Below are 27,519 nucleotides of genomic sequence, written 5' to 3'. Positions count from 1 at the left end.
AAAACATGTACAAATAAGAATTTTTGGCATATATATTGCCAGTTGTCTTTGCTATCATTTGTTACCAATTTTCTCTCCTAATGGCAGCATCTTCTTCCATATTCTCATCAGCCAAAAGAATGGGTAGTTTCAGTCCTGGCATGGTGGCTCAAGCCTATAATCCCAGCACTTTGGGAGGCGGAGGTGGGTGGATCACGAAGCCAAGAGATCAAGACCATCCTGGTCAACATGGTGAAATCCCGTCTCTACTAAAAATACAAACACTTAGCTGGTCATGGTGGCGCATGCCTGTAATCCCAGCTACTCAGGAGGCTGAGGCAGGAGAATTGCCTGAACCCAGGAGGTGGAGGTTGCAGTGAGCCGAGATCGCGCCATTGCACTCCAGCCTGGGTAACAAGAGGGAAACTCCACCTCAAAAAAAAAAAAAAAAAAAAGAAAAAGAAAAAGAATGGGTAGTTTCAAAGATGAGAGCCTTCTGCTGTTTTCTTATTATCTAATTTTTAAAATTTACTCCTGATTAAAAACAAAATCAGAAACACTCATCTATTTGCAAATCACTTGATAACTCCAGTAATCAAAACTGTCACATGGCATGCATATGATGCTGTAAGAAAGAACCTAATTTGCCAGATAGCATTTCATCTACAAGTAAAGCCACGATGATGGAACCACTGAATAATAATGACACATGCCTTTGGGATATTTCTAGGTGCATTGATACAGGAGCTGGTACTCTCCCGATGGCTTTTAACAACACACCCTTTTTGTTTTTCCTATTTTCAAATATGCTCTGTAATGGATTTACTTCGTTCATGAATCTAAGTATTTTTTTCAATCTGAGTATTTTTTAGAAAGCCCTTAGACATTTACAATGTGTCTTACATAAAAAATGTTGTTCTTACAAACATAATTCAAATGGATAAAAGCATGACAAATCAAGGTAAATTTTATATCTTGTAGCTAGTTGAATTAAAGTTGACTACAATTATGCAGCTCTCAACACTTGATGAAATTGCAAAACGCAGGATAGATACCTCAACAGTGCTTTTTAGTTCTCCTTCTGTGATCACCAGAAAAATTAGTCAGCCAGTATATCTGCAGCAAAGCATCATTTTAATAACTGTACTATCAATTCAGCAGACAATACACGCAACAAATGGTATTTATTGTCTTGAGAAATGTATTTTATTCTACTCACTTCTACTCTCCTGTCTGTTATCCCTCTTAACCAGTCATGACATGAGTGTCTCTAACAGTCCATGAAAAGTATCGTGCTTACTTCCATTGTTCTTGTTACAACAATCATATTATACAAGAAATACTTTTAGTTTAAATAAAAACTATTTGATAAAAGAATTTCATTTGAAATGGTAAATTACTGGTTATTCAGTCAGGTTCTAATTTCTATGCCATATGAAATTATTATTATTTTTTGAGACAGAGTCTCACTGTGTTGCCCAGGCTGGAGTGCAGTCTCGCAATTTCAGTTAACTGCGACCTCCACCTCCAGGTTCAAGCAATTGTCATGCCTCAGCCTGCCAAGTAATTTGGATTACATGTGCGTGCCACCATGCCTGGTTAATTTTTGTATTTTTAGTAGAGACGGGGTTTCTTCTAGTTGGCCAGACTGGTCTCAAACTCCTGACCTCAGGTGATCCACCTGCCTCAGCCTCCCAAAGTGCTGGGATTAAAGACGTGAGCCACCGTGCCAGGCCCCATATTAAATTATTATTCAAGAGCATCTCTGTCCCCAGAAGCAGGCTTGATTGCCAGAGTACTCAAAAGAATACTTTCTCTGATAGGAACTGGAAACATTGATCCAACTCTAGATTAGATTCAAACTATGAACACAGTGGGTTAACTCTAAATATTTCATTTACATTGATTGTTACTTTGTCAGGGCCTCTTTGATGTTAGAAGAAAGGTGCTGTATGGAAATTGCTCTTTTTTTTTTTTTTTTTTTTTTTTTTTTCTGAGAGAGAGTCTCGCTCTGTCACGCAGGCTAGAGCATAGTGGCACAGTGTCAGCTCACTGCAACCGCTGCCTACCAGGTTCAAGTGATCCCTCCGCATCAGCCTCCCGAGTAGCTGGGACTAGAGGTGCCCGCCACCACTCCCAGCTAATTTTTGTATTTTTAATAGAGGCGGGGTTTTACTGTGTTGGCCGGGACGGTCTCGATCTCTTGACCTTGTGATCCAACCGCCTCGGCCTCCCAAAGTGCTGGGATAACAGGCGTGATCTCGAGACCATCCTGGTCAACATGGTGAAACCCCGTCTCTACTAAAAATACAAAAATTAGCTGGGCATGGTGGTGCGCGCCTGTAATCCCAGCTACTCAGGAGGCTGAGGCAGGAGAATTGTTTGAACCTGGGAGATGGAGTTTGCAGTGAGCTAAGATTGTGCCACTGAACTCTAGCCTGGGTGACAGAGTAAAATCCATTTCAAAAAGAAGAATACAAAGAATAAAAACATAAATTAGCATGGAGGTGCTCACCTGTAGTGCCAACTGCTTGGGAGGCTGAGAGCAGAAGATGGCTTGAGTCCAGGAGGTTCAAGCTGCAGTGACCTAAAGCCTGGTGATGGAGCAGGACTCTTTCTCAAATAAATAAATAAATAAATAAACAGAAGAAAAGAAAAAGAAAAAAAAAATAACGATTACATTTCTGTTTATATATTAAGTCTGTTTGTTAACCCAAAGCAGTAACCTAAGACACAACTTAGACATGTGTCTTGTTTATTTGATTTGGTATGCTCTTACGATTGTTATTTCAGAAAAACAAGTTCACCATTTAGAACAATGTGCTGAGGCATTCCTATATGATAAACAAATTCTGGTTAATCTTCATTAAAAAGTATGTCCTATAAATAACATTTAACGCAGTTTCTCTGGTGTCTGGAGTTTCTACAATTCAGAGATTAACATTCGGTGCCTCAGTGCAATGACCCTTTCCCGTTGCTCCTCTGAAAGCTGTTGCCTGTAGGTAGAGCATAGTTGCACTGAAGACTCGTGAGGGACATTCGATTCAATGTCAGTAACCAAACAGAATGTCTGCGGCTCACACTTTAAAATATCTCTGTGAGTGACAGCCAGGATAGAGGAGTGTATGGAAACTATATAATCTAGTTACGAATTTAAAATTGCTCAAACTTTGAAGAGTATTTGAGGCGTCGAGGAAACACCTAAGCTCACAACTTAATTTGTGAGACATTCAGGTATCCCTCACACTGTGTTCTACCCTGTCTTAAGTGTCTCACAAGTTTTCCTTTTTTATGTCCTCAAGGGTATGCTTGATATGAAAGGAACAGCTGAGATAGCACTAAACAGTTTTATGTTTGTTTTTTCTTTTAAATAAGGATACTGTGTAAGGAATCAAATTTTTTCCCCAATACTCACTTCTAGTTATTTCTTCTCATTTCTCACTACTGAGTTATGCAGAAATTCCAAATGTTAATATTTTTCATTATATAATAATTTTATGCATCCTGTAACTTCTGTAAAATTCTACTGTACACTCAGGATATGTTGAGAATAAATAAGGCTATGAAGTTTCAGTATTACTATGAAAATGGTTTCTATATTGTGGACCCCCAAAATGCTCTTGGGGACCCCCCACAGATGCTTGGATGACATATTGAAAGCCACTCTTATAGATACTTTACTAGTTTTTTTTTTTAAAGGCACCTTAATAACTAAATAAATATTTTTGTAGTTATCCAATGATATAAATCTAAATTATGGCATGGCATAGTTTTATGTGATAGAATATATTTTTTAAAAAGTAGCTTTAAAAGCAGAACTGCAGCTGCATACCAAAGCTTGCAAATCATCCTGAAAGTCCCTGAACTTCGTTTGGGATGGATGTGATTAGAGCATTTAGCTCCACAAACTTAAATCATCAAAGAAGTTTTGTTTCTGACAAAAGCAAACAGAAAAATGAATTCCTTCCCTTTGGTTTCTCATCATTTGACTTTGAAAGTATAATTATAACATGTTTGTTGTATTTTTGCCCTGATCTACTAGTTTATTTTACTTCATTCTAACAAAATCATGACCCTATTGTAGAACTGTTCACAACGGAATGAATTTTCAGTCTTTGCTCTTATGAAATTTTATTTTTAACTGGTTAGGATTTTTGTATATATACATGCATGCATATATATAGATGAGCATTTTTATAGTATATGTTGGAATACATGGAATCCCAAATTCCAAGATGGTAGTGTTTAATTTTCTGATTTATATAAGATCAAGTTATTGAAAGTATAGACTTTTATCTTACTTCGATGTTGTGTAATCAGTCACTTCAATTCTGCCTATGTCCTCAAGTTCATTTTGGGGGTGTAATTACCATGCAAACTGATTTGGAAAACTTGAGAAAACAAATTGAGTTGTCTTTGATTATATTCTCCATTATTAGATTTCTTTTCTTTTCATTTCTCTTCTGAAATTGCATACTTAGTAATTACTAACAGGATTTTGTTAGAAAATTTTATTTTACATAATAATTTATTTGGCTTTTGAGATCTGTGGCTCTGCCACATTGGTGCCAGAAATATTCTAGTACAACTTTGTTTTATTTAATTTCATTTTAAGGATAAGGCAAAAAAAGAAAAACCACAAAGCAAGTGGTTAAAAGCTGAGAGGTTAAATATTTCAGGTGACCCCCAGCTAAGAACATAAACGAAAGAAAACAGGAACCACTGTTTGCTTCATTTTCAAGAACTAAAAAAAAAAAAAACCTATGCATATCAAAAATTTCTATGATACAAAAAGATACATATTAATTTGATAAGTTATATATGTCATATATCATTACACATAAATGAAAACGGTAGTCAGAAAATACCTATTTTGTGTCTTTCATATAGTAAGAGTAATTTAAGCTGTGAACAAAAAAAAATGTAAACTATGAATTGATTGCCTCCCCTCTTATGATCAATATGAATATGCCAGCATGTAGCTTCAGAAAATAAAGCTACTTATTCAGTCACTAGAAAACTCTCAAAGGTTCAGTGATTTCAGTGATTAATGTTGCATCAAAACTCAATAAAAAGTCTAGTACTTTCTACCCATCCATGTCAGAGAGATGAGTAGCATGAACATTTAAACATGTAATAAAACAACTATCCAGATTTATGTGGCAAAAAATTAAAAGTATAGTTGTGAAATGGAACACAGGAGTGCAAAAGTAAAGGCAGAGAAGTAAAATGAGGAATGCAGACAGTCTATGGAGAACGCAATTTTATATAGGATGGCCAGAGAAATTGTCTGGTAAAATGGCACTAGAGCAGAGAATGGGTTTCAGTGAAGAAGCAAACATTGAGGCTAAAGAAAGATTAATTTTGCTTTCACTGCTTTTCAATTGAGTAAAATCATTTTAATGATTGCACTGATTCCAAGAGGCCCACCTCACAGGAAGACAACTGAAGTCATCAGATTAATGATTTGGCTCAGACTAAACATCAAGCTAGTAGTAACTAGCCCTCTTTTCCTAGTGTGATACATGCCCCTAGCTCCAGCTACTCAGGAAGCTGATGTGGCAGGATCACTCGAGCCCAGGAGGTCAGGGCTGCAGTGAGCCATGATTACGCCATTGCACTCCAGGTTGGGGGAGCAGTCAGGCCCTATCTGAAAACAACTATTAGAATGAATTTGATAGTGTTTCTATCATTTTCATTGCAAATTTTCAGCCTCCCCTGCTACATTTCTACTAATTTACCATCGCTTCTTCAGAAAATTGTGTTCAGAGTGCTATAATTTCAGATTTTGAAATGAATTACTATAACTTGTTTAAAAAATTAGAGCTTGACTATATAAAAAACAGAAAATTTGACATTTAAAGCCTCATTGAACTTTAAGAAATTCAGAGTCACATTAAGACATATATATAGGCTTATTCCCCAAATTTTGCATTAGTTTTGTTGGAGATAGATGTCATACATCAGATTATTTAGCTTTTACACTGTTTTATGAGAGGTTGAAAGTAACATAAGCATTATGAGTTTGTGTTTTATTTCCTGGATAGCCATAGAATAACTTGGAATATGGAGATTTTTCTGTATTTCAAGAAATGCTTAATCATTTCACATAATGTTGAAAGATCTCAAAAGTTCAAGGAATGGGATTTTGCTACCTGAAAAGGATCATCTGTCACTGATCTCCTGTGGCAATCAACATCTGCTGAAACCATTCTCTCAGTGGCTCTTAGATTTGAACTACTGGGGATCAGACTGGATGCTTCCCTTGGGAGCCTTCTCGGATCACCCTTCACCTTGTTGTCTGCAGTGAATGAATTTCAGTACCTGACAATAGATAGATGCTAAATCTTTTAGCCAAATAATTTATCGCTCTAGTTCCACTTTTAACCTGAGAAGCTAATATTTTCCTGCAGGTTAAATACTCAATTACTTGGGTTTCCTCAGATAAACTCTCCAAAGTCCTTTGTCACTCTGAGTATGACCTGACAAAGCACAAACGCTTTTGGAACTATAAGCAGCAATCCTTTCCTCAATCAGCAGGCAGAGATTTGTATGTATAAGGGAAGCATTTGGCAGCTACGTGATATTATGCCTCAATATCCCAAGATTTCAGCAATTACACTCCTTCTCTTTAGAATCAGAGCTAACCCATACTGCATGAGCTGACTTCAGTTAAGCTCCAAAAAATCAGGCGTTTAGCCAAATGTCTCATTAAACTGTCTAAACTCATTAAGCTTAGGGAACTGAATTGCGGAATCTTTCAAGAACAGGGTTACTGTGTGATTCCTCATTTAACTGTTGTTTCTAGACAAAGTGGACAAGGTTTTAGACTCTTTCCGCTAATCCTGAAGTGGAGTTTAGCAATTATGTAATGCCTCTGTCCAGAGAATCCCTAGCATTTTTACCTATAGCATTTAATCCATCTCCTTTACTTTACATAGAATTCTATAGACATAAATCGAGGTGACACCCATGTGGATATTCAATTTAGTCCAAAGTTAGTCTTTCTTCCAGAGTCCAGAATAATTAACATTGAAAATGTCAGCATCCTTGATATTCATGTAGGTTTAAGACAGAAACTTGAAAGAGGTAAGGTTCATACATCAGCAAAGCTGTTAAGCCTTTGATAAAACCGAGGACAAAGTCAAATTTTACATACTCCATGACCCTGTTTTTGAATGACAAGACAGCTGTGCCAAGAGGTTAAGAAACTTGGCTAAAATTGAATAGGAGAGTCAAAGCTGAGCCTAGAAACCCAGACTCCTGATTCGTATTAAACTTCGGAATTCAAATGGAGCCAATGACTAAACTTCCCCTGCACCTTCAGTTACTTAACCATACATAGATGAGAAGTCAGCACTTGGAGGAACTGGCAATAGGGCTGGCATTGCAGATGTAAGGAGCAAACATGAACTGCTGACTCTGTTAAGTTTGAATTGGAAGTCTATCTGCTATTGAGGTTTTAGATGCACTCCATATGCTGTGATTCTGGGCTTGCTCCAAGCAATTGGAAACTCTTCTGCAATAAATATATATTGGGGGCTTATATTTGGATACAGAGACCCGTTAAAGCAAATGCATCATTTTAAAGGTTTAAATATGGTTTTAAAACACATCTTCATAAATAATCTTTATAGTAACTAGGTGTGCTCGTGTAATATTCTGAATGCCTGGTAGCATTTTACCAACCAAAATTTAAATTACCAACCAATTTCAAAGTTTTATCTCATCAATAAATTTGCATTAGAAAAGTTTTACTGTGGTGGAAAGACGGCTGATAAATGATGACAGCACTTTGTCTTATTAAATCCAAATGTTTTCACAGCCCATTGAATGATGTGTGTGGCACATCCTTCTAAAGCATCTACATTTTAAAAATGTTCTTCACATCTATAAGCTGGGAAAGCAATTTATAAACCAGAAAAAAAAATCTCATGCAATATGAGCTTGAATTTGTTGAGGTGGGAGGTGAGAAGGGAAGAGAAATTTTTGTGGTCACAATCAAGAACAGAAATATGCCTCTGTGATGAATTCCTTGTAGGCCTTAGTCAAACTCCTGTATATTCAATTATTTTACTTTGATACTTTTCAAACTACAGATCCTTAGCTTAAATGCAGCAAGTCTTATTGTAAAGTGTGAGTCAATTAAAATTTATTGTCCCAGCTTCTTCTTTTAACCTTATTTCAGAACCAAATCGGGCCCTCAAGGACTCTTATTCAGTGTCTCTCTATGCCAATAACATTTATGTTTTTGTAGCTGTAGACAGTGTTTGCTCTTGGAGCAAGCGTCTGCATCTTACTAAAATGCTTGGTTACTGAGATCTCCATTTAACAAAACAATTGATGCTTAATTTATAAAGTTAAGTTTTACTAGCAAAACTTAAATTTCAGGAAGTTACCCTAAAAAAAGGAAAGAAGATAGGAAAAGAGAAGAAAGGAGAAAAGAAAATAAAACATTAAAAAATGGAGGGAAAAATCCAGAAGGGATATTATTACATCATGAAAATCATGTTTTATGATATTATTACATCATAAAACATCATCAAGTTGAACTTGACCCTTGCCTGGTGAACTTGACCCTTGGCTTTTCTCTTGGTAAGGTATACCCTACGACAGGGGTATAAAATATCTCTAGAAAGTTGATTTCATTTAGTCTGTATAAAATCCCAGATAATTTGTAGACCTCATGTGGATTACTTTCCCTTGATGATTGCACACCATTTAAATCAAGTACTTCTCAAATGGGAATGATTTTATTCCCCAGAAGATATTTGGCAATTTTGGCTGTCACAACTGGAGAGAGGCTAATGTAATTTAGATGACAATTGGCAGAAGTGCTGCTAGATATCCTATAATGCACGGGACAGCGTCAGGGCAGAGAATGATCTGGGGTAGAAGGTCAGCAGTGCCCTTCTAGAGAAACCTTGCTCTACAAGCTTCCCATGTGCAAAGAATGGGAGTGGTGACCAAATGCTTCTCTCAGGTACTTTCTATTTTTCCCTATCCATATTGTACTGCACGTTGCATAGTACAATACAGACTATATTACCATTTGTGAAAAAATGTGCACCAGACTAGCCATCTGTGATCAGGCCTCCTAGAATGTGGAACTTCAAGCTATCACAAACATAATGCAGTAAATCATAAGTCTTGTATGCCTGTTAAAATTTTATTTCCATTTGGCTTGAATTAAACACTTGATATTACTTACCACTGTCCCCCCCAGGCTCTAAATTTCAAACACAGCCACTTTAGTTTGATGTGCTATTTTCATTTTATGAAGACATCATGGAGTAAAATCCTGCATAGATATATACCCCTAGAAGATAAATGTACCAGATATTTTAATCAGTATATCAGTCTTACCCATATAGTTTTTTATGTTTCAACATTTTACTTGGCATCATTCTTATTTATTTATTTTTTGGGGGTTCTGCCAGACAACCTTTTATTACATCAGAAAAGCAACACTAGGCACTAAATCTTGCAAAATATGTTCTGACCAACTTAAACTTTCTGAAATTATAACCACATCAGTAAGGTTTTCAATGAAGAAAAAAGTTAAATACAAACTTTCATATGCAAAATAGATTACTGTATAACTGGCAACCTCAGAGCCAAGTATATTTTCTTCTGCAACTTTCAGGGGGGATGGAGTGGGGAGATGTTAGTCTTATTGAGTAGAAAACTTAATTTAGGCTCCGTATATAGAAAACAAAAACTCTAAGGAAAGATAGCTTTAAACTGGATAGTACCCTTTGAAGTAAACAGCTGGGGCCAGCTCCTACAATTCTGAGGTGTATACTCAACCAGATCTGGGGTGAAAATGAAGATTTAGGGTTTACAGCTACTTCAAATCCACGAATCCAGTTTCAAGACTAAGCCAAGTCACCTCATTTCCAGAAAGGGAAGTCACTGTGAGTTGACCACAGTGCTCTTCTGAAGATGCTTGGGTAGTCAGAGTTCCTTCTACAGAGGAGTAATGTCCATGTGTGTAGACTAACATGATATTGTAATTTTAAGTTGGTAAAGTACCAATGACACTAATATTAAAGCAGTTGCTATAAAATGTGTATTGTTTATGGAGTCAAACAAAAATCTCTATAGCATTTTACAAACTCTAAAATACATAATCCATACATCCTGTGACATCTTTTCATAATTTTACAGATAGTCTAAACAGTTCATGCTCAGTGAATCTTACATTTACTATCATTGTGAAGTTTGTAAAAAGCATTAATGTAACAACATTATTAAATAGCATAAGAAAAAAGAGGACATCAGAAAGCAATATGATTTAAGAAAATCCACTATTATGTTTATATTGGCTCATTCACATTTACATATATTATGTAAAACTAGATTTATCTCATTATCCACTGAAAATGAACTACATACTTAAAAGGCTCAAAATTATCAGAAATCTTTAGGAAAACCTACTAAGCTAAGGCCACAAAATAATAAATCATATTCTCACTTGACAAAACAACGTGTTAATTTGCAAGCAACAAAGTGTTGTAAACAGCAGAGGTGGAAAATAAGACATATTTTAAACTAGGGGAATTCAGTGGCGAAGGGGACCGACAGTTATTCCTCTGAACATCCCAGATTAAGCAAGATAATAAAGCATTAGAAGGATCATAGAAGACAGAGAGACCAAGTCTTTCTGCAAGACTAGCAAAGGTTCACCCAAAGAGCTCACATTTGACCAAGATGTTCAGATAAAAACTACCAGCAACAGAAGGCAGGAAAAAAAGCCTCCCAAGAAGAAAGACCGTGTCTTTGGGAAGATGGCATGGACATGAGGGAATTCAATTAAGATCAGTGAGCTTCTGTTGAATGCCTACATTGCACATTTGCCAAGATAATATCTAAAGAAGACAACTGCCATGTGTAGTGAATGTGTATTGTTTATGGATGCACGAGTTCATGCGAGTTATACTCTTTATCTTCAGCCTTATAATCTATTCAGTTTTTGGCCGGGCGCAGTGGCTCAAGCCTATAATCCCAGCACTTTGGGAGGCCGAGGCGGGTGGGTCACGAGGTCAAGAGATCGAGACCATCCTGGTCAACGTGGTGAAACCCCGTCTCTACTAAAAATACAAAAAATTAGCTGGGCATGGTGGCGCGTGCCTGTAATCCCAGCTACTCAGGAGGCTGAGGCAGGAGAATTGCCTGAACCCAGGAGGCGGAGGTTGCGGTGAGCCGAGATCGCGCCATTGCACTTCAGCCTGGGTAACCAGCGAAACTCCGTCTCAAAAAAAAAAAAAAAAAAAAAAAAAAAATCTATTCAGTTTTTTATAAAGTTATGATTTCAAATTTTACTATTTTTATTTATTGCAATTGATATGACAGGCACTACTATTACTTTTACTAGAGTTGAATATAAAGAGTTTGAAACTACAATAAAGGATTTAAAAAATTTATGAGAATGTATTCATTCATCTTTTCTTAAATTCCATAATAATTTTTCTGGTTTGAAATTTAACCTAAGTTTGAGTGTTTTTTTACTTCAAATTAAATATGTAAAATGTTGGTTTATTATTCTTTTATTTTTAAAGCCAGAGCAACTTGATGTAACTTGCTTACCATAGAATAAGAATTTTTCAAATTTCTTTTTATCTGATTTAGCATTAATTGCTAATGTTGAATCGTACTTTGTAGTTAACAGTCAGCTTTCCCTTATAACCTCATTTAACAAATTTGTTATATCAACAGTGAAAGCATAAATTATAGGGAACTGAAAGGAAGAAATGAGCATAACATTTATTGAACACTCTATTAAGGAGCAGACATTTTGTTAGTTGCTTTATATATATTACATAATAAAACGACAAAATTTCCTAAATAATAATATAAAATTCTCAACCATCTTTATTCTCTTCCTGATTCTTTCATTGCTGGATAACGTCACTAATAATATGGCTAGCTAGAAAATAGATAAGAGTCTTGAATCTGATTATTTCATTATCGGATCTAAACTAATCAGTCTAATAAGCTACCTATTCGAAGATAAGGAAAATTCCCTAATGAGAAGGCTAAATGTTTCATGAATATTGAATAAATTCTGGGCTAAAAAGCTAACTGTTGGCCAGGTGTAATGGTGCACACCTCTAACCCCAGCACTTTGGTAGGTGGAGGTGGGTGGATCACTTGAAGCCAGGAGTTAGAAACCAGCCTGGCCAGTATGGCAAAACCTTGCCTCTACTAAAATTACAAAAATTAGCCAAGCATGATGGCACACACCTCTCCTCCCATCTACTAAGGAGGCTGAGGCACAATAGATGCTTGAGCCTGAGAGGGGGAGGTTGCAGTGAGCCGAGAACGCATGGCTCCACTGGGCTCCAGCCTGAAAAAAAAACCTGTCTGTGGACTTCAACGCTAACATTGGGCAGAGCAAACAATATTCCTTAATGTCTTCTTTTAAATAAAGAGTTTAAATCAGCCCAGCTGTTCTTTTAGAATAAATTGTTTGGGTATCAGATATAAAAATATAAATTAAAGATTTCCATTAAAAATAAAACTAAATATGTATGCTTTTAAATATATAAGCGAAATAAACTATGACCTGGGAGAGAATGTGGTCAGCAAGGAAAAGAACTTGTACAGCAAAGGTTGGTCAATAGCAGGATCTGGATAAATTAAGGAAACATTTAAAGCCCTACATCCTGGTTTCATTGTTGAACTGTTTAAATGCCACTTACTCTTTGTGTGTTTGTAATAGCATGTCCAAAATAAAATAAGAAATAAATCAGATTGCTCCACTTCCTCTGCTTTCCCATAAGAGCAGAAACTGAACCCTTGATATACTTAAGAGACAAAAAGGGAAAGGAAAGTGTAAATCAAAAACCTGAATGACACAAGTAAAAAGGCCATAACCTACATTTCCAAAGCTAGCAAATCTTGGAGCAAGAAGCCTTTGTTATTTCACAGGTGTCTGCTGCATAATGTGGCCAAGATACTTTTCTGAAGTACCACAGTGAGCTAAGAGCCAGAATATTTTGTTATAAATTAGTACAAAGTTAAAGATAGTGCTAAGGTCACCTGGTTAGCAAGTATGTTATACTGAAAGGTTTAAAGTTGTCACTCTAATAATAGAGAGAGTGTGTGTGTATGTGTGTGTGTGTGTGTGTGTGCGTGCGCGCGTGCAGGCTACCATTACAAAACACATCCAGAAGAGCAGAATTTAAGATTTAAGTTTTTCTTATTAAGATAATTTACATTTTTTCCCAAACACATATCCCCTCTGTGTAAGTTTTAAACAACATTTTCATAAGATTTACACAGGTGTAAGCAAATAGACCACATCTAATCAAGAAATATTCTGGCAATGATTTGCTTGCATCTGTAACTGCATGCTGCATTCGAGAACATTCTGTGCAAGTCCCAGGCAAGTTAAGAGATTCAGGTGAGTGAAGCTCCCTTGACGATATGATCATGCTGCCACAGCAGATACCTCTGGAATCGTGTTATGGCTGTATCAGAACACGGCAAAAGAGGATTCTCCTTCCATCTTAAATAGAAACGTGGCTCTGCTCTTCCTAAAAGATTACCTTTCAGGGTATCACCATTTTAAGAAATTGTATTCATCTCAATGCTCTTCTCAAATAGTGAAGACACACTTAAAATGAAACAACTCTACTGTGTTCCCTTTTAACTCTGATTGAATTAAACCTAATAAATACACTTCTCTGTCATGGGTGTCATAAACCTATTTTTTTTCTTATGACTCTATTTTAATTTCAACTAGAGACCTTGATAAGGCAACAAATATATGGGCCTAATATCTTCTAATAGGTAAAATTTCAGCATAGAAAGGGCTTTCTTTTCTTAGTGCCATTTAAGTATATGTTATACTTTCAGTATTACTGAAAGTACACTTTTTAGTATTACTGAAAGTGTACTTTAAGTAATATACTGAATCTGGCCAGCAAGGAAAAGAACTGGTACACCAATGGTTGATCAATAGCAGTATCTGGATAAATTAAGCAAATTGCATTTGCTCAGAATTTGAGTGTTGAGTTGATATTTATTGAGTCCTTACTAAGTCCAAGGAAAAAAGACTACAGGTTTCACTGAAATTTGTTATTTAGTCCCACAATAATGCTTTATTACTGAAAGTATATACACTGAGCAGCTCACTTTATACTTTCATTGTTACTGAGAGCACACTTTTTAGTATTATGTGAAGTGTACTTTCAGTAATACACTGAATCTGGCCAGCAAGAAACAGAACTGGTAGACTAAAGTTTGATCAATGGCAGTATCTGGATAAATTAAGTTGTTAAGTATTACTTCCAGTTCTGAAAAAAGAGAAGTAGCAAAGACCACTAGGAAAATAACAAGTGTCTATAACAGAGATAAAATATTTAATTGAGATTTTAAGATACTGTATTTGCTTTGTCCTATAAATACAACTTCTTTTGACTTTTGTGAATTCTCTGAGTTCTTATGAAGGAGGAAGTAAGCCCAATGATTCCATTTGGCATCCAGAGTAGATTTTGTTCAATGCTCCATGAATAAGTCCATTTTTGCTCAATATCAGGTGGTAATCTGAAATTTTGAATTATGAAAATATAAACTTGGCCTAGACATATGTAGATGAGTGCTTTGGGGGTTTAAGTGCATATTGCACACTGTAGTTTATCTCCCTAACTTCCAAGGCTGTCTTTTCTCTGGCTCCTGTATCTCTTATTTGATTTGTTTTACTTCATCAAAATAAACTGTCAACTATTCTTCACCTGGTAGCTTCTTAGGAAGGTTGCGCTCACTGTGTGTTTTTGCATGCTTATTCTTCGTGCTGATGGTAGTTTTCCATTTCCTCAGTTCTCTGCACAGTTTGATGCATTCTCCTTCATTCTGCAAGCTCCACCTTTTTCAGAGAGCATCTGGCAGTGCTCTCTCTGAACAGCTCGCTTGTGTTAAAACACCAAGGACAAGCGTTCAGTTTTACTGAGTTAGTTCCAATCTTATCACTCTCCTATCCAGGGTAAAGTTTCCCCAGTGTATCTGTGATTAAATAAAAATTTGACATTTTAGCTTCCTCTTCCATCATATTTCTTCACACTGGAAACGATTCTTCTAGAACATGCAGTTTTCTCCTCTGTGCTTTGATTTATGGTATTTGCTCTGAATATGAGAGTGTTGAGCTGATATTTACTGAGTCCTTACTATGTCCCAAGGAGAAGACTAAAGATTTTACTGAAATCTGTCATTTAGTCTCACAACAATGCTATGAACCAGGACTATTACATTTCCAATAGCAGATGAGGACACTTCAGCTTAGAAATGTGTCTCCTAAGTTGCTAATGCATTTGTGTAAAGCACTATTTAGCCCCCTTGAGTATCACTTAAAATCCAGTGGCATGCTGTGAGGTCCAATAGAAATCTCTCACATTTTGATGAACATGGCCTAAGATTTTCGATGATGTGAATTCTTTGAAACATCCATCCTTTTTTTCTGATATCAAAAATTGTGCTCATCTTTCAAGTGACTTCACTGAAATTGAGGTCACTCAATTTATAAGTGACTTCCTCAGTCTCTCTAGTGAAGATCTTGGCTCCATGTTCAACATCCACAGTTGCCTTCTCTGCTATCTACTCAGGATAAGGTCCATGGACTACCAGAATCAGCATCACATGGAGTTTGTTGGCTACGCCCTCAACCTCCTGAATCAAAATGTTCATTTTACTGGGAGTAAGCTATATATAATTTATATGCATTGTGAGGTTTGAAAAGCAATGTACTAGATACTTATTTATTTTGGTATTTAGTCATTTGCAGTAACTAATTATCACTCCTGTTTGCCTGACATTTTCCAAACAAAAGGGCCAGTATGTTATTTATAATTGCTTCACCCAAAATAACTAGCATAATACTTCTTATATGGTTGAAAATTGGTACATCTTTGTTAAGTGTATTTATTGAACTAAGAGAAAATTCCATAGATATTATACTTTTATATCTCCCATAACTCATAAAAGCAGTATTATTCTCTAAGTTATAAGTTCTGGGAATGGAACTATTATGTCCCATCTATTTTATATGGTGCTTGCCTACTATCTGGAAGGGAATCCAGTGATTAATGATTAATTAATCAAGATGATGATTATATTAAAGAGAGTTTTTAAAAACATACTTTTTTCTTTGAGTTTACTTAGGTAACAAACACCTGTAAGTACTTATGTGCCAGGGAGTGGTCTCGGTTCTTTAAATATTGACTTATTCACCTTCTGAACTTCGATCGCTTGGTCAAGCATAAATCTAGGTTAAATCAATAAAGGTTGATTTGCGATACCTCTTCTAATTCTAACACAGGTCATACCACATCTACTTCAGGTTGCTTTGTTGCAGATGATTAATTAACATGCCATAGTGGATACAAAATATCAATATTTAAGCAATTTTCTTTTTTTATAATTTCAAAATCCTTCCAAATTATTTGGAAGTAAAATTTGCTGTAGATGGTACGCTACTTCTGGTTGGATTTAAAATAGAATAACATCAAAATGTTTAGCAGAAATGCATATTCTATTTCAGAACAGAAATACCACGAGAAATTCTGTCAGGTTTCAGACTATGTTATATATATGGTACGTTCTATGCGTTGTTCACTTATGTAGACATGGTTTTGTATTCAAAGGGTGGGAAGATCCCAATCAGGTGGACATCACCAGAAGCTATAGCCTACCGCAAGTTCACGTCAGCCAGCGATGTATGGAGTTACGGAATTGTTCTCTGGGAGGTGATGTCTTATGGGGAGAGACCATACTGGGAGATGTCCAATCAGGATGTAAGTACATGTAGCCTATGAATTGTGAGTTCAGATTAAAATATCAAGCTGTGCATGGAAGTGGAGCATAAGGAAACCGGTGGCTCCTAGTTTGCAACATTGAAGTAAAATATTTAGCAGCAATGAGACTGTTTCCAAGTCTTGCAAGGATATTAATTGAGTTGTTCTTACAGATTTACTATTTTCCTCAAGCAAGGCTTAGAAATAAGACAGAAGAAACATTTGTAGTGAAAATGTAATGAAGCGACCAATAAGATAACCTCTAGATTCTAAATCACATTAAAGTTTGAAAATCACTGCTTTACACCATCGAAAACTACTAATGAACTAATAGTTACTTAATTTTACAAAAAAAAAGACTATGATTTGGCAGGGACCATTTGAACCACAGTATAACTAAAACCTGTATGCTAATTTTGTCCCTATTCATTAATATATGCTTTCTATAGAGAACTCTATAACCAAATAATAATTTCTTTGTAACACCAAAATTTCCTATATCATTTAATGTTTCTTTTACTTTAACCTGAAAATGATCTTTATATACTCTGCTTTCTTAAATTTATGTTATTTCAATCTTCCTTTAAATATTATTTTAGGCATACATAATTTCTTGTTTATTTGATCAGTTGTTATATTTTTAGGCAACTAAAAACGAGACCTTTTCCCAGTAACTTTTAAAATAACCGTTTTTGTGAGCCCTGCCCATGAAGAAGTAAAGTAAGTGTCACTTCCTAAGTTCCCAAAACTTTGCTTCTCACACAGGTAATTAAAGCCGTAGATGAGGGCTATCGACTGCCACCCCCCATGGACTGCCCAGCTGCTTTGTATCAGCTGATGCTGGACTGCTGGCAGAAAGACAGGAACAACAGACCCAAGTTCGAGCAGATTGTTAGCATTCTGGACAAGCTTATCCGGAACCCCGGCAGCCTGAAGGTCATCACCAGTGCGGCAGCAAGGTGACACTTTGTGTTTGCTACCTCCAAGACGTGATTTTTTTTTTTTTTTAGCCCACTCCCCAGATGCATTCTTTGAAGCTTATATTCCCTTTCTTTTTTAATCCTTAGAAGTAATTATCATGTTCCTTAATAGTAGCGATTAAATTCTGAGATATTTTTTAACATCCATCTTGACTCTACATTCAGGCTTGTTTAAGTCTTTGGGAAATAGGGATACCAGTGAGGTGTGGTGGCTCATGCCTGTAATCCTCCACTTTGAGAGGATGGGGAAGGTGAATCACTTGAGGTCAGGAGTTCAAGACCAGTCTGGCCAACATAGTGCAATGCCATTTTTACTAAAAATACAGAAATTAGCCTGGTATGATGGTGAACTCCTGTAATCCTAGCTACTCGGGAGGCTGAGGCAGGAGAATCTTTGAACCTGGGATGAGGAGTTAGCAGTGAAGTGAGATCCTGCCACTGCACTCCAGCCTGGTCAACAGAGCAAGACTGTCTCTAAATAAATAAAATAAATAAATATACTGAGCACATAGCTTTTTTTTTCACTCTTCATGACTAAAGAAGTCCTGATTCATCTTTCATTTATAATAAGAAAAAAAAAGGATCCAAAATATTGTACTGGCTAGCAAATGCACATTTTCCTCAGTTAATTAAACAAATATTTGTTTATTCCATATTGTATACCAATTACTTTGCTAGACATCATGGAAGATAAAACTAAGAGTAAGATAAGGCTAGTGCCCCTGGACGCCACCACAAATGTTAATATTCTACAGCTATAATGCAGTCCTGGATTGCCCAAAGTCTATTTAATTTCATACATATTCTTCTAGGTTAAGAATCACTGAGTTCTCTCAGGGGTTAGAAGAATGCAAATCACAGTACATCTACAAAGTGAAGTGAAAGAAAGAAGGAAGAAAAAATGAATTTTGTCAGGGGCCATATAAGAAGAAATAAATATTAATGTATTGGTGCCTTTCAGAGTAATTAAAGGCAAAACTATCTTGTTTAATAATTTAGATTCCCATTGTGCACATAAGAGAAAAAGTTCTTTTACGTTTTGATAGGCTTTTAATTTTTTTTTATTTATCACATGAGTTGGTACAAGTTTCATGCTTTTAAAAATATTCCTCTTAACAACTCGAGAGAGAAGCATTTGAGACCTATTTGGGAATTCTAGCTATGTGCCTACTCAACAGCTGGGACTTGTGAGTTCAGTGATATTTTGATCAGTACAATGGAATTTCATCATTAATGATGACCTGTGAGTTATTCTCCCTTCTTTGCATAACGAGGCTTCTCAATGTCTGTTCTCAACTGTGTTAGTTTTCGGTCTCACTAATACTCTCCTGCCCTGCTGTTTCCATTGCTACAAAGAAAAATGGCTAAAGCTGACAGTCAATGCATGGGACTTTCCTTGGTTTTTGACTTAAGTTGTCTGTTTGAAGATCGAGCAGTGTGTGTGTGTGTGTGTGTGTGTGTGTGTGTGTGTGTTAGTGAGTGAATATATAGGTACAAGTTTGAGTAACCATGCCTTAGTATTCTATTTTTGTAAAAAAACCAATGATATGTAATACAATATTTTAAGATATCAAAAATCAATGCCCCTCAAATCCACAGTGAATAAAATAGCAAAAATTTTAACATATAAACATTTTTTATCCATTCATCTGTCATGGATACCTATGTTGATTCCATAGCTTGGCTATTTTGAATGATGCTGCAATGAACATGGGAATACAGATATCTCTTTGAAATACTGATTTCATTTCCTGTGGCTATGTATCTAGAGTGGGATTGCTGGATCCTATGTTGGTTCTATTTTTAGTTTTTTCATGGAACCTCCATACTTTTTTCCATATGGCTCTCCCAATTTACATTCCCTTACATTTCGATACTCCCCTTCTCAACATCCTCACTAACAGTTGTTATCTTTTGCCTTTTTGATAATAGCCATCCTAACAAGTGTGAGGTGACAGCTCATTGCGGTTTTGATTTTCATTTCTTTAATGATTAGTGATGTTGAACACCTTTACATAAACCTGTTGGTCATTTGTACATCTTCCTCAGAAAAATGTCTATTCAGGTCCTTTGCTCATTTTTTAAATAGGGGCATTACCATTTTTGCTATCTGGTTCTAAGAGTTCCTTATATATTTTGGATATTTCCCACCAATGAGATATATTGTTTGTAAGCATTTTCTCTTCTTCTGTGGGTTGCCCTTGTTTTGTTGTTGTCTTTACTTGCAGAAAACTTTACTTTGATATAATCCCTGTTGTTTAATCTGGTGTTTGTTCCTGTGATTTTGGTGTCATATCTACAACGTTGTTGCCAAGACCTGCTTCATAGAGCATTCCTTCTGTATTTGCTTCTAGAAGTTTTACAGTATTAGGTCTTCAGTTCACCCATTTTGTGTGGGTTATACTGAGTGCACATTATCCTGTTTTTATACAATAGTTGAATACATTAGATTGGAGAATCATAAACAAGGTCTTAATATCATTATCTAAAAATCATAGATTATCTATTGAAGATAACACATAGGAATCACTAAGATTGAATTTAGCAGTAAGTCCTTAACAATACTACCCGTAACTTATTCCATAAGGATAAATCTCCATCCCAAACTTCAGAGACTGTATAGACTCTTAGAAATTCACCTGACAGTTTAACAACCAACAGGATAACAAACCTGTCATTCCCTGGGCCATATGGTCCTCATTTTGTACCTTGAAGCCATTTATTTTGATCTTTACAGCATAGATAGTAATCACAGAAAAAAAAAAATACTTTCCCTGTCATAAAAACTTTCAAACCATTTTCAAAGCTAACTCATGTAATATAATATAATGTAGGGATATCTCATACCAATTTCATAGAGAAAAGTAGTCTTACTATCAGATTGTAATATGTGAGAATATGTCCTAGCATTAAAATTGTAATATACTTTCATAATTCACTTTTTCATTACTATTGAAATATATAAAATACTTTTTACTTACATATTTTCTTTAATGAACAAGTTTGATGTATTTTGTCACAAACTATAAATTTGGAATATTTTTTATAAAAAGACAACATCTTAATCAACCAAATATGAACATTTTGGCAATTATATTCATATTTTTACTCATTACCATTAAAATGCACAGTGGGTTCGATTTGCTATTATAAATTTATTATTAACAACCTCACATCACCGTGCAAATATGTCTCTTTAGAAAATTCACTTTTCTAGCTTTGACAATGATTATTTTACCCTTTTCATAGCTGACTAATATCACCCCTTCTTTAATTTTTACCGGTGTCCTTGCCAAAAGCTTTATTGAGAAAATAAGCCATTAGATGGGAACTTCCCACAGCAAAACAGAAATGCAGTGGCACCTGCACCTACCCAGATTGTCCTTCTTTCCTCGAATTATAAAAGAAAGTGTCCCTCTATTTGTCGGAAGTAAATCCTTTACCTCCCTCTCTCTCTCTGTTTCTCTCTCTCTCTTCTGCATATCTAGGCTTTTTCTTTCTGTAAGATCATTGCCACAAACATATGTTCTATTATGTTCTTTCTCATTATCTTATTCTTATCACCAGGGGAACCTATTGTGCATACAACTATCCAGGTCTATCCCAAGTATCTCCAGGAAAATGGAATGGAGTTTGATGTTTTATAAAAACTCCAGGTGATGTTTTTCTCCACTTGAAAATTTAGGAGATATTGCTTGTCAAAATTCTCCCTGTTGGCCCCACATCTCTGCCAACTACTTCCCTACATCCCTAACACTCTTTACATCCAAACTTCTCAAATAATAAACTCACAGACATAAAGTCAATATTCTGAAAATTTATCAATTTTCTGTCCCAAGCCTGATCCTTCCACTGCCTAATGAGTTGGATACACTAGCAGCTACTCATTCACCGACCCAGGACTGGGAGTGACACTTGGCACCTCTTTCTGCCCTCCACACTGTGATTATCTGGATCAGTGAGATCTACCCTTACCCCCTTTCACTGAAAACACTATCCTCATGGCTGCTTCGCCCTCTGACCCGGGCCACTGCGGTAGCCTCCTAACTTGTCCCCTGTTTGATGGCTGCCAAACTCCAAACATCTTTTTTGCATAGCCTCCAGAGTCTTATGAAAATATATATGATATCGTTTCAGTCACCTGTTTATAATCCATATTGAATTCATGCAACACTTAGAAAAAAATCCAGTCTCCATTTGAATGTTGAAAAAGCCCTACTGGCTGGGTGGAGTGGCTCAAACTTGCAATACTAGCTAGTCAAGAGGCTGAGGCTGGAGGATAACTTGTGGCCAGGAGTCGGAGGTCAGTCTGGGTGCTATAGCAAGATCCCCATCTCTACAACATTTTCCTTAAAAAAATGGGCCGGACATGATGGTGTCTGCCAGTGGTCCTAGCCACTCCGGAGGCTGTGGCAGAAGGATTGCTTGAGTCCAGGAGTGCGAGGTTACAATGAGCAATGATAACAACACTCCACTCAGCCTGGGTGACCGAGCAAGACTCTGTCTCTTGAAAAAAAAAATAATAGTTAAAGAGAAAATTTTTTAAAGTCTTGCTTGTCTAATGTTATTTATTCAGATAAATCTTATTCAACAACTATTTCTATATAATACAATGAGATGACCATAGCCAATAATACCTTGTGTATTTTTAAATAAACTGTTTTTCAAGCAGTATTTATTATATACATATATTATATAATATTGTTATGTGCCAGTCTCCCATGTGCAAGGCACTGGAGGTACTGAAGAAAAATGAGGAGGACAAATATGGTCCCTGCCTTCCTGAAGCTCACGTTATAGAAAATGCACAGTAAACGACAGACAAGCACAGACCAGAGGAAGGAAACAGGTCAATGGCCGTGGCGGGCAGTAAAGAAGTAGCTGGGAAAGGGTCCCCTGAGGAGTTGATGTTCGAGACCTGCAGGAAGGGAATGAACTTGTTGCATGCGCTTCCCTTCACCAAAAAGAATATTCTTGGCACAGGATTAAAAAACTGCAAAGTCTTGAGAAAGGGTTTAGAATGTTCTAGGAAGTGGCAGAGAATAATATGACTGAAGGGAGAGTCTGTCATGAACCTAAGGAGATAAACAGAAGCCAGAGCACTTGAGACTACACAGGCCGTGGTGAGGACTTTGAAATATTTTTCAGATGCATGAGGAATTTATTAAGCATTTGAACCAGAGATGTAAGATGATTTGATTTATATGACTGCCTTGTAAAGGGAGGAGCAAATGTATGAGGAGGTAGAGGTCGCTTCAACCCTTCGACTTGTGCCACCTTCACCTAAACAATGCTCTAGCCTCTGTGGCCACTTCTGATTCCTTCAGAAAGCAAAAGCATTTCAGAAGGTTGTAGCACATGCTGTTTGCCTTGTCTCAGATTCTCCTTTGCACCTTCCTTTAGGAAGCAATGTATGCACCATGCATGTGTTGAGTCATTCTGTGGCAGCACCAGTGAAATAAAGTTTACATCGTTACTTTTTTACAGAGCACCATATTCTTCATCACTATTTTAATTCTGATTTCTGTGTTTGTGTGTGTGTATTCTTTATAAGTTTCCATTTTTTAAATAAACTCTAAGCCCTGTGATAGCAGACACCATGCTTCTTGAATGACCAGTGCAGATTGATAATGGGTGCTCAATAAATATCTGGTAAATATATAATAAATATTTGCAAACATCATTAGTAAATTTCCATTTCAAAAGATGCAATTTACAGAAAAACATGTTTTTCTGTTCTCTGAACAGATATTTTTTATAGGCATTGGTCATATGGTAAAAGACTAAAACTGTTTTCGTAAGCAAAACTCTGCATATGTACCTTTCTGCCAACTCAACTCCAGAAATACACGCCTAAAAATGTAATGGGAGACTTCAAAACTGAATTCCTGGCTGGTACAAAGCATTCAGTTTTTTACGTGATGTAGTTGTTAATATCAGTGAATAGAATTGTGTTTATACACATACCCCGCAGTGTCCTTTAAGAAACACTGTATCATTTTTATAGAAATGCTATTTTTTCAGTCTTTCTGGATTTAGTAAGCTTTACGGTGGAATTTTAACTTTTTTTCTTGGTGCCTAAGTATCTTTTGAAACTAGTTATTTGAATAAATAACCTTGTTGCATACACTGCAGTGGAATAATGCATCATTTCACTTTTCCACCTTCATTAGAGTTGATGTTTCACAGTGGTATTCTTCTCAAAGAAACTTCCACTGAGAATGTCTCCGTGAATGTCATCACTGGAAGTGGGGAAGGTGGAAAAGCTGATGGTCAGAATGGGCCAGATCAAACAATTACGTAGATGCTGCTGGGATGATGAGAAGGGAGGTAAAGTTGTCCTAAACTTTGTCTTATGCTTGTTTCCTAGTAAGTGATTACTTTTTCTAAAAGTACAGTCCCAGCCACTCCATCTCAAAAAAAAAAAAAAAGAGTAAATCAGAAGAGATGTGAGGGTTTTAAGTTTTGACTGTACATCAGTACAAGGCTACAGATTTTTATTCAATAATAACCTTGTGTGCGACATTATGTTAGGTTCTATGATGATTATATAGGTGACAGATGTCATTAATAAATTTCCACCCTCAACAGCTTACATTTAAATGTGAAAAAAGAAGAATATTCAGAAATACTATAATACCCATCAGAACATGTAATTATTAGAGAAAAACAGAAGGTGTTCAGGAATCCCGAAGGGTGGTGGGTTTACTTTTTTTTTTTTTTTTTTTTTTTTTTTTTGAGATGGAGTTTCGCTCTTGTTACCCAGGCTGGAGTGCAATGGCGCAATCTCGGCTCACCGCAACCTCAGCCTCCTGGGTTCAGGCAATTCTCCTGCCTCAGCCTCCTGAGTATGTGGGATTACAGGCATGCGCCACCATGCCCAGCTAATTTTTTGTATCTTTAGTACAGATGGGGTTTCACCATTTTGACCAGGATGGTCTCGATCTGTTGACCTCGTGATCCACCCGCCTCAGCCTCCCAAGGGTTTACTTTTATATTTGGAGTTCTGTGGCATTTGTATGTAAAAAGGGACTTTTGGATAGTGGAGGAAATTTCTACAGGCAGATAACAGGACAACAGTGAGAGGGAAAACTACAGAAGAGGCAAGACAAAAATAGGTAGGATATTTCCAAATCACGTTGTGTAATACAGTTTTACTAGACTATAAGATTAAAGAAAGGAAAGGATGGGGAAAAAGCCTGATAGATCAGGGATGCCCAGTCCCCGAGCCACGGACTGATACCAGGCCCTGGCCTGTCAGGAACCAGGCCTCAAAGCAGACGGTGGACGGTGAGCTCATGAGCCTCACTGTCCCAGCTCTAGCTCTTGTCAGATCAGCAGCGCCATTAGATTCTCACAGAAGTGCAAAGCCTGTTAGGCACTGCACGCACGAGGAATCCAGGTTGCACGCTGCTTATGGGGATCTAATGCCTGATGATCTGAGGTGGAAAGCTTTCATGCTGCCATCATCTCCCACCACACCCCATTTGTGGAAAAATTGTCTTCCACAAAACTGGTCCCTGGTGCCAGACAGGTTGGGGACCACTGTGATGGATGATTCATCAGGTAATGGAAGATTAAGTGTCATTTCTAGACATTTGGACTTTTATCCATAAAGAAAGGGAGCCGTTGAAATTACTTAAGTGCTATGTTGCCCTGTGCGTATGGAAGAGTTCCTTGGCAGCTACTTCTTTTTTTTTTTTTTTTTTTTTTTTTTTTGAGACGCAGTTTCGCTCTTGTTACCCAGGCTGGAGTGCAATGGCGTGATCTCGGCTCACTGCAGCTTCCACCTCCTGGGTTCAGGCAATTCTCCTGCCTCAGCCTCCCGAGTAGCTGGGATTACAGGCACGCGCCACCATGCCCAGCTAAGTTTTTGTATTTTAGTAGAGACGGGGTTTCGCCATGTTGACCAGGATGGTCTCGATCTCTTGACCTCGTGATCCACCCGCCTCGGCCTCCCAAAGTGCTGGGATTACAGGCTTGAGCCACCGCGCCCAGCCTGGCAGCTACTTCTTAAAAGGGCTGTAGGTGAAAGGATTCATAACAGAGAATTAGGATTTCAGTAGTCTAAGAAAAGGATCTGGCCGGGTGCGGTGGCTCACGCCTGTAATCCCAGCACTTTGGGAGGCCGAGGCGGGTGGATCACGAGGTCAAGAGATCGAGACCATCCTGGTCACATGGTGAAACCCCATCTCTACTAAAAATAAAAATAAAAAAATTAGCTGGGCATGGTGGCGCATGCCTGTAATCCCAGCTACTCAGGAGGCTGAGGCAGGAGAATTGCCTGAACCCAGGAGGCGGAGGTTGTGGTGAGCCGAGATCACACCATTGCGCTCCAGCCTGGGAAACAAGAGCAAAACGCTGTCGAAAAAGAAAAAAAAAAAGAAAAAGAAAGAAAGAAAAAGAAAAGAAAAGGATCTGCTAGGGTTGAGCAGAGAAAATAGTGTGTGAATTCAAAATGTTTTATCAAAGTGGGTTCTATAGGACATAGTAACAGAGATGTGTGGAATGACAGAGAAAGTATCAGAGAAACTTCCAGGTTTTGAATGTGGAGGCTTCGAGATGAGGCTTCTTATTGACATTAGTAGAAAAGACAGAAGGAAGAACAGGTCTGCCAGGCAGATAAGCATTCTTGGAAACAGTCAAGACACTAAATGTTTCAATGTCTCCTGCTTCCATTGTATGTAACCACGTGTGGTGGCAGCCAATCCATATTTGCAAGGGCATCGTGGAGCCAATCAGAGATATGAAGTGGCAGTTTGGGAAGTGAAATAAGTATGAAACATTCATTAATCTCAGAATGTTAACTCACTCATTGACTTCCACCAAGAGAGAGAAAATTCCATTTATTTTGAGCTTTGGAGAGCAGTACCAGTTATGGCACAGAAGAATGTGAAATGGTAGGTAGAAACAAGGAAAAGCAGGGTGATAGAATGAAGTTTAGATTATTGCAGAAAACCACAGTGCATGGAATTTTCAAAAAGTGGATACAAACTCTGTTATCAAAAGCTGAAAAAGGGAAATAAAAAAAAAAAACGAGGTAAAAGACTTCCAGTTAAAAAATGGAAGGATTTATAATCCTTTGGTGTATAACCAGTAATGGGATTGCTAGGTCAAATGGTATTTCTGGGTCTAGATCCTTGAGGAATCGCCACACTGTCCTCCACAATGGTTGAACTAGTGTGCACTCCTATTAACAGTGGAAAAGCATTTCTATTTCTCTGCATCTCTGCCAGCATCTGTTGCTTCCAAACTTTTGAATGATTGCCAGTCTAACCGCCGTGCACATGTATGCCTACTGCAACACTATTCACAATAGCAAAAACTTGGAGCCAACCCAAATGCCCATCAGTGATATACTGAATAAAGAAAATGTGGCACATATACACCATGGAATACTATGCAGCCACAAAAAAGAATGAGTTCATGTCCTTTGCAGGGACATGGATGAAGCTGGAAACCATCTCCTCAGCAAACTAACACAGGAACAGAAAACCAAACACTGCATATTCTCACTCATAAGTGGGAGCTGGGCAATAACACGTGGACACAGAAACATCACACACTGGGGCCTGTCAGGAGGTGGGGGGCTAGGGAAAGGAGGGCATTAGGACAAATACCTAATGCATGTGAAGCTTAAAACCTAGATGACGGGTTGATAGGTGTTGCAAACTACCACCACACACATATACCTATGTAACACACCAATTTTGAAATAATACATATGATATTATGAGACACCTAATTAAAATCAGATAAAGAAAAGG

The 27,519-nt window shown here is 37.1% G+C and overlaps 1 protein-coding gene across 4 annotated transcripts in view; it reads left to right on the top strand.

The window, feature by feature from the left end:
• The window catches only part of EPHA3 (EPH receptor A3), a 384,770-nt gene that overhangs the window by 341,623 nt on the left and 15,628 nt on the right, over nucleotides 1-27,519 (top strand). For all 4 annotated transcript variants that reach the window (XM_078358560.1, XM_078358558.1, XM_002761290.6 and 1 more), the window contains 2 exons: nucleotides 16,623-16,772; nucleotides 17,538-17,731. In XM_078358560.1, coding sequence (XP_078214686.1) covers nucleotides 16,623-16,772; nucleotides 17,538-17,731 — 344 coding nt within the window. The remainder of the gene's footprint in view (nucleotides 1-16,622; nucleotides 16,773-17,537; nucleotides 17,732-27,519) is intronic.

The sequence above is a fragment of the Callithrix jacchus genome, chromosome 21 (genome assembly GCF_049354715.1).
Source record: "Callithrix jacchus isolate 240 chromosome 21, calJac240_pri, whole genome shotgun sequence".
Lineage (NCBI taxonomy): Eukaryota > Metazoa > Chordata > Mammalia > Primates > Cebidae > Callithrix > Callithrix jacchus.
This window is presented reverse-complemented; position numbering and strand designations above follow the sequence as displayed.